The 12,616-nt window shown below is 35.9% G+C and overlaps 1 protein-coding gene across 10 annotated transcripts in view; it reads left to right on the forward strand.

The window, feature by feature from the left end:
• The window catches only part of LOC128996298 (obscurin-like), a 255,278-nt gene that overhangs the window by 99,908 nt on the left and 142,754 nt on the right, over positions 1-12,616 (forward strand). For all 10 annotated transcript variants that reach the window (XM_054421531.1, XM_054421532.1, XM_054421524.1 and 7 more), the window contains one exon: positions 11,925-12,044. In XM_054421531.1, coding sequence (XP_054277506.1) covers positions 11,925-12,044 — 120 coding nt within the window. The remainder of the gene's footprint in view (positions 1-11,924; positions 12,045-12,616) is intronic.

Below are 12,616 nucleotides of genomic sequence, written 5' to 3' on the forward strand. Positions count from 1 at the left end.
CCAGAATTTCTAAATTGTTATTTATATTTTTTTATTCATGTCGCGTTTTGATTCGGTGCTCTGCAAAATTTGATTTCATTGTCGCTTTGTTACCTGATTTTAATGCTTGTATGTGTTCCTGGAACCTTTTCTTGAAGTTGTTTGACCAATGTAGGATTTATTACAGTCTGAACATTTTATTTGATAAATGCCTGATTCGTTCATATCTTTAATTTAGTTAGTACAGGTTTCATTAGAAATTTTGTTTTTTATCATCTGAAAGGCATTATTTTTTGTTTTGTAACTTTTTTCAAATTTGAATTTTGGAAGGTTTTTCGTGTTGCTTTGTTTAGGGTTGTACTATGGGGGATGCAAATATATTCTTTTCTATTGTTTTCTTCAAACGATTCTTGTGTTTCAAACGTCTTCTTAATTTTCTTTCGGCGCATTTTTTTAACTATGGAAGATTTGTACCCATTTTCGAGGCTAAATAGGATGATGTTTTTCTCTTTTTCAAAATCTTTGTTTGACATTGGTATATTTACTAATCGATGTGTCATTGAATGAAAAGTTAACAATTTGTGCTGCCACCGGTGATTTGAATTGGGTTATGATTATGATTATGTCTGTTGTAGTTGGTTTTTTGTATATTCTAAACATGCGCATGTGTGTTTCCTTCGAAATTGTTATGTCTACAAAGTTGATTTGTGAATATTGTATTTCTTTAGAGAATTAAATTTGTGATGGAAGAGAATTTATGTGTTTACGTAGGTCTTCTGCTTCAATTTGAGTGTCTTCAAATAGGCGGGGAATGTCATCGTCATATCAGTAACAATATAATAATTTTGATTTGTAAGGATTTGTTTCGTTTAAAATTTTGGTTGTTTCTGGAATGTTCAAGTAAATATCTGCTAAAAGCCCAGAGAGACATGAGATGAACAAGGATAAGAGGTTCTGAAATCAGGATTTTCCCGACAGAATCGAAAAGAGTGGCAACCCTGGTATAACAAGTATTCTAAAGCAAGCGTCATTTAAGGTCCGTTCATGCTGGGACTGATTAAAAAAAATCTAGTCTAGCAACAAATGCTACGTTGTGATTTGGATGCTAATAGCATCATAGTACAATATGGTTAACTCTTTATGTCAGAAAATAAATCAAAATCCGGTTTAACAAATTTTTAAACCAATCCAACAATTGCAATTCCTGACAGCTTCCTCGTTGTGAAGGCTTGATGAACGGTTGAGTAGAATTATATTGTAAACCGACCATTAGCACATCATGGTTGTGGGAAGTAGTCTGTTTGTCTGAGATCAAAGCCTGAGAGCCTCTACTTGTGATGAAGTGCCACATTAGATGGAAGCTGGTGCTTTAGGACTGCTGGGCAAAAGGCCAAAGATACTTAACTGCGGCTTTGCAAACCCTTTGTTTCAGCCAATTTTTGATACAAGAGGTTTTAAAGACTCGTATAAACGGATTAATTGTGTAGCTTTGTTTTGGATGTCCCTATATGTGAGTTCAACCATTGACTCTTGGATATGGAAGTAAACATCCCATCCGTATTAACAAGCTGTTTTCATTTTGTTTTAAGACAGCTGGATGATTTAATCACAGGTGTGCGTTAGTCTACAATTATTATATTTTCTCCGAAATGTTTTCGTTACTGTGATAGCTGACATGAAATCACCTATCAATAAATTGTCCTTTCAGTTTGGCTAGGTAAAAAGTTGGTGAATTTGACAGAAATCATTAAATTACAGAAACCAAGAGCATTCTATGTTGATTTTCGTCTAAAATTGTCTTAGATTTTAACACAGGAATGGAGATGTCTAATTCTATCTATATTCAAAGGTTTGACTGATAGTGTTCATCAGATAAAAAAAAATCAATCTGAAGTTACTTTTACACTTTGTAGACACAACCCAGTGCAACTCCAAATAAAACCAAGTACTAAAAGACTGTTGGTTGGATTGCCACCATTAAAAATTCCATTCACCAATCACTTTCATAAATTCATCTTTTCAATTAGACCTATGTTATTTTTATATCCTCATAATCATCATAATTGTTTTGACTTTTGAGATGGGGACACCACCTAGGTGCGTATTTTAACCCAAATATGAGTGGAGGATGAGTGTAGAAAGGAGTGCCATACCTTGTGTAGCTACAATGTTACTGACTAAGATTAGATGTTTCCTTAGTCAGAACCATTTATTAAAAGCCCAATGATCAAGGTCAGCTGGGTCCAGTTTCGACCCATCTAAAAGCTACACACTTTTCTCAGGATCGAACCGGTGACCTTATTATTTCCAGGCGAGCACTATAACTACTGAGCTACCCAGCTATACTGGAAATAAAACCAAACACAAACAATTATGCAGGGTAGAGCGTAATAAATTGCTTTCATTGCATTCACAATGAAGAGGGGTGTGGTTGGTTGAAGAGAAGACAGTGTCTATGACTTGACTATGACGTTCATTATTATATTTCTCGTACTCTATTATTGATGTGAAGCGTTGCTATTTGTGATTCCCAATCCCATCTGGACATATTCCTGAATGGCAATAGTTTTAAGCCGCAGCACAGAAAACGTACTAGTACGTTTTCTGTGGCCGCAGCCATTCTCATTTTCTCTTCAACCAACAGCTCCCATACAGGGATAATGTAAAAAATAATTACTGCTCTCCACCATATACACTATAACTTCTTATTCATAACAACTGAAACAGTGATTTTGTTGTAAACTATAGTATCTTTTATGTGTCATGACCCCTCAAAGTATAAAGAAATAAAAGAGAAAATATAACTCACTCGATATGAAAGGGTGATCTTAAGTTAATAAAGCTTGTTACAGTAAGTCATTAAGAGATAATACTTCAGTGTGGTATTTAAAGTCTATGGTATTACTGCAACTTTTTTATTTGCAAACATTTAGGGCCTATTTCTGCAAAATTTAGTACAAAATGTATTTGTTACGAAATATTTTTTAACCAATTAACTATACCAAAATTTGTGTTATTTGATAGATCCTATTGTAGCTTAGGTATATATTTTTAATGATTAGTTAGACAGGAAACAGCATTTTCATTGTTGGGTGAAGTTAATGCTTGCTCGTAAAAGCAACTCAGAAGTAGCCGCCAAACTGTTTCACACTCGCTTTGGAAAATGCAATTTACTGCATACTAAACAGACACTAAAATTTGTTTTACTACCTTACAATTTGCTGCCAAAATATGACCATGCTGTGAAGTGTAAATCCAAAACATAGTTCTTAATGTTACATATTTGACACAGAAAAAGCACATGGAAAACATTCTTAATCAGAAGAAAATAAAATGTATAGAAATATGCTTCCTAAACATAACATCTTCATAAATTTTCACAGAGTAGAACCACAGAACAGTGAATTAGTCAGTATCTATACCTCTTCCGTGTTGGAACTCTAACTTAATTGTTATTGTTTAAAATTCAATTAAAATCTATGATTTTATCAGTAATTTTTAGAAAGGTTTGGTACCCGTATCCATATTTATAAAAATAAAAACATATTTTATTTCATTTGTAAGTACATCACAATAGTAGTTTACTCAACGATTATGTAAAGTCTTTAAAACACAATTAAGTAGCAAAATTTAAGGTACGAGCCTTATGGCGAGTGCCTTTAAAACTTCTACGAGTGTCTTAGGCTAATTAATTACGCGAGTTGCGCAGGCCCTATACTCACTACTTTAACTACCGTACGACCGTTTTTAAATACTATCAATCACTACTCATAACGTCTAAGAGAGGTTATATTTTGTTTATAACCTCGCATTGCAACTGATTGTGATGCTACAACTCATTGTCCCAGCCACTCACTCATTTACTCTATTATTAATTGGTTTGAAAAACGGTCGTAGGTAAAATAAGCTTACAGATCAAGCACAGTATAACAGTTTCTTCTTTTTTTATTTACAAGCACATGTTGAGGGTTTCTTTAGTTTTGTTTATAAAAATTATTTAGTTCCTGCAAATTGCCATGATTTTTAGTAATATTCTTTTCAGGAAGAGCTTTTTTTCTATTGTATAAGTTACAATATTAGATTCATGAGACTAAATTAACAAAATGCAGGGGAAATTTGCTTGTGGTAACTCGTGTAAAATTGTCAATTTGAAATGTCTAAATCCTATTTTAAATTAAATTTTAAGATTGATCTTCCTATGAACATCAACATCTCGTGTGTTTGATTCCTCTACGACCTAAGATTAGCCACTAGACATTCGCCAATGCTACCATCTGTACAGAATGAATGTGTCGTCTGTTCAACAAATCAGCTGACTAAACACCTGGGCAGTTGGCAACTCTTGAGTTCCATGTTGACTTATATTTCCATCTCTTAAACTACCGGTACCTTAGGTAGATGCAGTTTCGTTTCAAACGTGTTTATTTACATACATATTCATTATTCATTAGCTAATCTTGAAATAGCCAGGCTGCCAAGTGGATGTAGTGCTTGGAGTAATAAAAAATTGTCAATATGATCCAGAGAAAATTTCAAATAGTTTTTTTTGGTCCTGGAAGCCCAAGTTCAAATCACGTTAATAATCACTACAGCTTTTGGCTGTGTTATAATGTTACAACCTCTGGTTGTTCTGAGCCCACGGGGGAATTACACGCCTGTCTACTTGACAAAAGATAAGTAAGTCTCTTATGCAAGGAAATCGTTTTCAAAATTGAAAAATTTCACTCCGCTAAGAACCACTGGACCATTGATTGAATTGAGGCAGACCTAGTCCCAGTGCTAATCAGCCACAAATGGTCTTTTTGCAATTTTCGCTAACCTGAGCTGCTTGATGAACTGCAGCAACCTATCTACGATATATTCCTGAGGAAGGTGTCTGCCTCTTGTCATGGTTCCAAGATGCTTTCCCTTACCTCATTCAGATCTGTGCAGTTATAGAGTACAATGGTCAGCAGTCTCCTCTGACTGCCCAAATTTCCTACATCAGTGTCTCCATTGTGGACCCTCAAGCAATGTAGGTGCAATTTCAGGAAGCCATGTCCCGTGTCCTCTTATCCTCCTATTCCTCTCTCATTCCTCTTATCTGTCTTTAGTTGCCTCCTATCTAATTGTAGAAAATTTGGGGCGGCTGTCTGTGCTAAGATGAGAATTAGAAAGTGGTCGTGCTTACCGCATGATGCTAAAGTCTAACCTATCTTCTCCTGTTCTTCTCCTGAGCACATGACCAAACTGACTGACATGCATACACAAGATATTCCACAGAGAGCCTGTTTTCCCTCAAAGTCTCAAGCTGACACCATCTTATGAACCACCTCGTTTCCTTCTATTTCTGGGTGTATATACTTCGATGTGTTGCACCTGCCCAGGGCAGATACTGTTGAGAGGCAGTCTCAGATCATATTGGACTTGAACTCGCAAGAGTTAAATGCCTTGAGCGGAGCCTGGCTGTCTGTAAAAATATAAACAATCATGTTCCTGAAGCCCTCCCTCAGCTTCTCCCTAGCTCACTATATTATGGTCCAGTTATCTCGGCCTGGAACACAGTTGGATGCACATACCACCCTGTTCCCTGTGCCGTGTATTCCAATCTCTGATCCACCTCCATACACTGCTAATGGTTCTTAAAAGTGTGTTTATCATCTGTTATAATAAACATGTTATGTACTAATGTGTACATATTGTGTTGTTCGTTTACCTTAATTTCCTGCAAAATAATGTTTCAAGTTAACATAATACTTTCTATTGTAATTTCATCTACATAATTTTCAGCCATGTAGTAGCTAGAGAAGTGATGTTCGGGTAGAGTGAATCACAGCACAGACAGAAACTATAAATAACTCCTGCTGCATCAACCCAGCCATGTGTCAACTCGTAAATCAACAATATTGACTTTTTATGACAGCCACTGTCTAGAAAATATTACAACGGTTATTATACACAACACTTATGAAACTCGACTTTTATTGTGTTTTGGCTACAAAACGGTGATATCAAAGTCTTCCAACTAATGAATTCTGTGGTAACTTTGCTTATAATTGACATTTTGTTACAACGGTGTGTCAACTTTTAAATATTTTAAATTTTAAATCACGCTTCATTTTCTTTTATGAGGCTCTATATTTTAGCAAATATGATGTATGAACTTGTAATAGTATCATTTGTAATAATTTTAGTTTTTGTAATAGTATTATGGTAGTCTCTAAATTTTTAATAGTAAAAGATATGATAGACACCAAAAATATTGTGATATATGTAGCCTATAAATAAATGTTGTATAGTTGGGCAGTAAAAGATTAAATGTCTCACATGTGAGCAATTTAAAATAAATAAGTGTTGCTCATGCTGGCTGGAAACAGAAGGATCTTTAAAAAATTCCCTTTACTGATTCTTGCACACGTTTTAAGTGTATCTCTTCAGCATACAAGCTAATACGATTATAAAACAATAAGAACTTGACCATCCAGCACCGCTGCTTTAAATTATATAATAGACCTATCAATTCCTATAGAGACCTACCCCAGGGATCTCCTATCGCACGCTATGACGCGTCTCCGGCTCGTGGCGTTCCTGATGTAATCTTTTCCTTCAATCACAGCCCAAGCAATCTCTTTTTGCCATTGGCAGACTTGGGTCAGCTGATCTTGTACCATATACATTTTGATCTTGACTTAGATTTGAGTGTTCTAATCAGTACACTATTTGCAATTCGGTTCACTTATTTGCTGCCTCTAAAGCACAAGAACCTACATAATATTTTTTCTTAAACTCGCATAAACAGCTGTCTCAGCAAAGCTAAAACTTGTGGGATTGAGTGAAATCCTGAAAATTTGCCAAAGTAAATTTCCAACTCGACTATTAATACTAAGCGAGGGGGAAATACAAAATAACCTTGTAGTAATTTCCTCAAAATAGAATATAACTGATGTCCGAGACTCGTCCCTTGTCACTCAATGAGTCAGCCGAAGTTTTGGTACATGCCCACGTTGCCTGCATCTTCCGCCAACATTTAGTTTACACAATATTAGGAGAGTTGAACTTATCATCTTTGTAAATAACCAACTGTACGTACAGCTTGTATAATTTTAGGTAATCAAAGTATCTTTGGTTGAACTTTTGGCGATACCTACCTACTTCACATTCCATTTCCATGTTGAAGTTGTTGCTAGTTTTAGAATGAATATTGGGGAAGTTAAACTAAAGCATTCAACAGAGCGCAATGATTTCTTTTGAATATGCCTACTTTTTAACCAAGCCAAAATTAATTTTTTTTAACCAAGGCAATTAATTGTTACTTATGCTATATAGCGTCCTTTACTTCACCCATCGGCTATCACAGTAACTAAAACTAAGATAAAATTTCCTTTTAATCATGCCCTGAAAATAGATTACTGTAGTTTTGTGAGATAGTACTAGCATTATAGTTTTTTGGTGCCATTACTATTTTTTTTCTTTTGTTAGGGGGTTCTTAATTTTGTAAGGATAAGGAATGAATGCATCAGTCAAATGAAAGTAGATGAATAAAGGGAAAGCAGTCAAAACCCTTCAAATGTGTATTGGAATTCGCAATGGTCACATATTAAAATCTTTCCAGTAATATAGGTGTAAGGCCCAGTAATGTGGTTATGAAAACTTAACGAATTTACATTAGAACCTGTCTAGGTTCCAATCTCTCTCACTGCTCTCTTCCACCTAGCAGACTTACTTCCATACATAATCAGCGCTGGCGTAGAAAAATTCAGCTTCAATGATGGCCACCTGCAACGAGAGAAAAACATCAGCGCACCATATATTTTTGTTGTTGTTGTTCGTGGTAATCAAGATCAACTTGGTGATACACGGCCGCCTTTAACTCCAGGCCGCGGCCTTCGAAATGGCAACGTTGCAAGTAATGTTGTAAAGGCCCGTCCAAACCGAAGCGGGAAAGCGGCGGGAGCGGGTAGGTGGTGGGACGAATTCCCGCGCGGGATTTTAAAACACATGGTGTTAGATGTGAGCACCCACACTAGAGCGGTACCGCTCCCGCCGTCCCGCAGCGTTGTTCGATCGTCCCGCCGGTTTGAAACATGTTGGATTTTCCCGCTCGTACCGCCGCGGAAACACATGGGTACATGGCTCATGATGTTAGAGTTGTTATTTATTAGCCACGTCACGATAAAATTATTGAAATTTAAGGCTCGTCCAAACCGAAGCGGGAAAGTGGCGGGAGCGGTGCGGGAGCGGGAAGGGGGTGAGTGACCGGCGGGAACCAGCGGCAGCGATACGTGGCGGGAAAGAGGTAGCAGTTTTGTTTTTGTTTTCGTAACAGCTGTTTTGTTTGGTATTTGTGTATTTACGAAAGATTGGTTACTCGGTTACTGGACTATGACAATATTGACTCCGCTTAAAATGTACAGATATCAATTTTAATTGGTTTTCAATTGTGTATGTTTTATTTTAAATATTTTAATAAATTTATGTTCATACATTTAAATTTACATCAATAAAGCGCGAATTAATGAGCTGATGTCACCTGTCTGCCATGTTATCTTATGGGACGTCTGTCACTAAACAACGCCACTTGCGACGTTGCCAATTCTACCAGGCAGCGGCCTGTAGTTATAGGTGGCCGTGGGTGATACGGTTCCACCCTAAAGACCATGAATGGGCTTAAAAATATGTAAATTGTAATATTTATAAATACTACATAACAACTCCAAATGCAGTATAATTTTATAATTAGCACAAAAATTAATTAATTTATTGTAACTTAGGCAAGGCCTTCATGAGCAGGTGCATGTGAATAGCGATAGTAACCACACTAGATGTTTTAAAATCTGGACCCATAGTCCCATAGCTTGAAGATTATGTTTTATATATGCCCATAGTAAATAAGAGAAGTTAAGGATATGAAATGGTGGGCGCCATAATAATATTCAGAGCTATGTAGGGTGTAAAAACTGCTTGGTTTTAATACTTAGGCCACTACTATTGATCATCAATGTCACAATCTTATGATTGGCTTTAAAATAATTGAAAACTCTATATATTTCTTAATGTTTCTAGTTGTTAAACTGTACGGGAGATGTATAATCAATGACTGTACTGTGTACTTACTTGCTCTTGTACTCTCTTTGCATCAGCTGGAGGCGGCTTGCGATATAACTATGAAATAAAACAGTGGTTGAGTGACTTTTTCTTTTTGTCTGCTGTGTCTATAAACAAAACTTCAAAATGCTTGTTTTGCTTACTGTATATTCTGATAATAGAAGAGAATATTAAAAGTCAGTATTATCATTGAATTATATAGATACAGTTTTTACTTAGAAGCTGTTGTGGATTGTTAGTAGAGAGCATAACCATAACCAAACCCAAGTGGTAAAGAGCTTAAAATTGGTATTTGTATTGTTGGTTGTGCAATAGATTGCTTCATGATGTTGCTGAAAATTTAGCACTATGTTTTAGCTTATGTTTTAAACTCATATCTATGTATATAAACATTACTGGTCTTACATTTTTATGACATAAGTTAAATCTATGTACGCTTTTGTCCAAACCTCCAAAATCTTTTGAAGACATGCCAGGAATTGAACCCTCCTTCTTGATCTAAGATCTAAGGTCTGAGCAGCCAGCGCTGTCTGCTGAAGGGACATTTAATCTTATTTAGGTTATATAACTTAATTGGAAATTCCCTATTTGGCAAAGATTCTGCATTTATGATACTACTAGTATACCTGTTGCTTGAATTTCGAGCAATTGCAAAGTATTACAGGCGTTATTTTAAAACGAATAACAGTCTTAATTTCCGATGACTCTAAAAGAGTCGACTCAACGATTATGGAAATACTCACGATGTACATTGCAGTTTGATATAGCCTAATTAACATTGCTTGTAAATATCTTATCCTTTTTCAAAAGCTGATCTTGTTTTTTAGCGTCTTCTACAAATGTTACCCACTCATATAGCTGCATTAGGTTGTCCATAATAACAATTATAAATTCTAAAAATAAAACATTATGCCTATTTCTTATACTTGGTGGAGTTCTACGACTTTCCTATGTTTACCATAGTTTTTAAATCGGCTCTTTAAATTGCTCACATGCAGGACAATGCTAATTCAGTTTTCTTTTTTTAGTAGGTATATATAACAAACTGTCCAGGCTTTCTCGCTTTTTGCCATTATAATATTTACGCCAACCCAAATTAAAATAGTCAATATTATTTCATTTTAACCAAGTCAGTAGATGTTTGTAGCACATGTTTCCTTAAATTGCAACTAAAATATTAACAGTAATTAAATTATCCAGCTGATCATAAAGTAAACAAATATCTCCTCCATCAGGATAACATGGGAACTTTGAAAGCCACTGGGCAGAGCCCAAAGGGCTTTTACAAAAATGTAAGGTCAGTTTGCAAATCTACACACCTAGACTAAGATTTTGGTAAGATAATATGAGGAGTTAAATCTTAAAAAAAAATACCTACCTACCTTATTGTTCACAAAGTTTCATGTAGTTAATATAGAAGACAGATAGATATTCTTTGTTTTTGTTTTAATGAGGTATCCATTAGGCATTTCTTTTTTTAAACTCACAAACTTTAATTCAGAGGACTAAGCATTTGTTTGTGACGTACTTGGCAGTAGTAACTGAACTTGGGAAATGTTATCTAATGGGCTCTATCTCGAGATGTATACTTTGTCTAGACCATCTGTATGACTGATGTGATAAGCAAAGTTCTTTTGGATCTCATCCATGCCCTTGGAGTTAAACTGCGATGGAATAGATAGCTTCCTTGTATTATAAGAATCTGGTGCTTTGCTCAAAAGATTTTTAAGTATGAAACGTTAGGGTCTGAACTCTTTTATTGAATAGGTAGGCTACTTCAGTACTCATTACAATTTTCTGCTTACTTAGGAAGTGTTAAAAGAATATTTTTTTGTCCTCTTATCTTTTATTGTCATCTCTATGTTTTATTTGAGAAAATAGAGATTGCTATAAAACATGCTACATCTTTTTTTGTTGTCAATTAACAAGCTGTTATTTTATTTTCTATTCATTACAGTACTAAACTGACAGTGCATTGGCAACAAAAAAGATATAGTGGATTGAGGGCCAGAGTCGATTGACCGAATAGGCACGGTAGGCACAAGACAAGGGCGCAAGGCAATTGGCTTTTATGGGGGGGGGGGGGGGGGCAAAAAATTGGATGCTGGATCTATTTGCATGTGTGACAGTACTACGGCTGAGAGCTGAACCCAATCGCAGCCACCCTGCGCGGAGCTTGCTGCCATAACGTCTGCCAGCTACACAGCCTACCCCACACCCCCTCTCACCTTCTGTGGTTACCACAACCCCCCCTTCACCACCATGGCTTCCTACTCAACTATCAGGGACGGTGAATGTACATACGTCTGTCACAACACGAAAATCTGTCAGTACCCGGCAGGGTTGTTTACTTTGTTTATTGTAATATGTGATTTCATCCATGTCCAAGTCAATGTGATATATGTAGGTGCTAAAACACTTTGGTACGTGGCAGTTTTGTAGTTCAATTCCTGTAATGTGAACCATTTAGTACTTTGAATAGTAATATACTGTCATATAAATTCCAAGATCAAGAAGAATAGACTAATTGTTTGCATGTAAGTAGGACTTAATTGAACAGAGGTAAAACAGCTAAACGTGATTTTATGGAGTATAACATGAAACACAACACGCCCTAATGATTCAATATATATGTTTACATAGTAATACAGTGTGTTTTTAAAGGTCAAAATTAAATATCAGTAAAGCAGCTATCTATGAAGTATTGCAAATGAAACACAACACATTCTAACAAGTCAAGTTCACATGTGTACCCCGCTTAGGACAAACTTATGTCTCACCATTTATTTGTGATACTGGTTCTGGTTGCCACATCATGTGCTAGGCCTATAAATAACAGTTTTTTTTATCTATGTCTGCAGATGGTTGGTCCAATCTATAGAAGACCCTGGGAGACAAGGGTGGGTCCCAGCCACTGTACTCAGCACACACGAAGACTCTCCCGACGACATGAAACCAAACGACGCAAAGTTCAACAGGGAGTAAGTCCTGTCACTTATGTTTTAAAGATATAACAATTTTAGACCAAGTTTTAATATGCAGATTATATATTGAGTGTAAATTGGGAAGGGTGCTTTACTCGAGTTTTCCTTTGTGTACACAATTTTTTTTAAGAACCTTTTTAGTTGTAAGTCAAGCCACTTACAAGCTATTTTACAAAGCATCCTCCCTACCTGTTTAGTAGGCCTAATGATGGTAATACCACAGAATAGACATCCCAAGTAATAGAAAAATTTGAAGCCAAAAAGGTGTGATGCAATATCTGTTGGATGGTCTTCCAAATAATGGCAATATTATGTGTCAACTAATAAATCGATATGCTGTTTGCTATGATACTGTATTGATTTTAATTAATATTTAATCCAATACACTAGTACCCTCAGTGAGATGGTCCTGAACTTCATATATTTTCTTGCCTTCAAATATTTTACATTACATGGGAAGTCTAGTCTGTAGTCTGTGTATAGACAATGGGATGGAATTACCGGTATAATAGTCAGTTACGCTCTTTTCACTTTATACGGTATTAGCCGTCTGGTTAAAAACTGTATGA

The sequence above is a fragment of the Macrosteles quadrilineatus genome, unplaced genomic scaffold, assembly GCF_028750875.1.
Source record: "Macrosteles quadrilineatus isolate MER2022 unplaced genomic scaffold, UCM_ALF_1.0 Scaffold_6__1_contigs__length_79288215, whole genome shotgun sequence".
In the NCBI taxonomy this organism is placed as follows: domain Eukaryota; kingdom Metazoa; phylum Arthropoda; class Insecta; order Hemiptera; family Cicadellidae; genus Macrosteles; species Macrosteles quadrilineatus.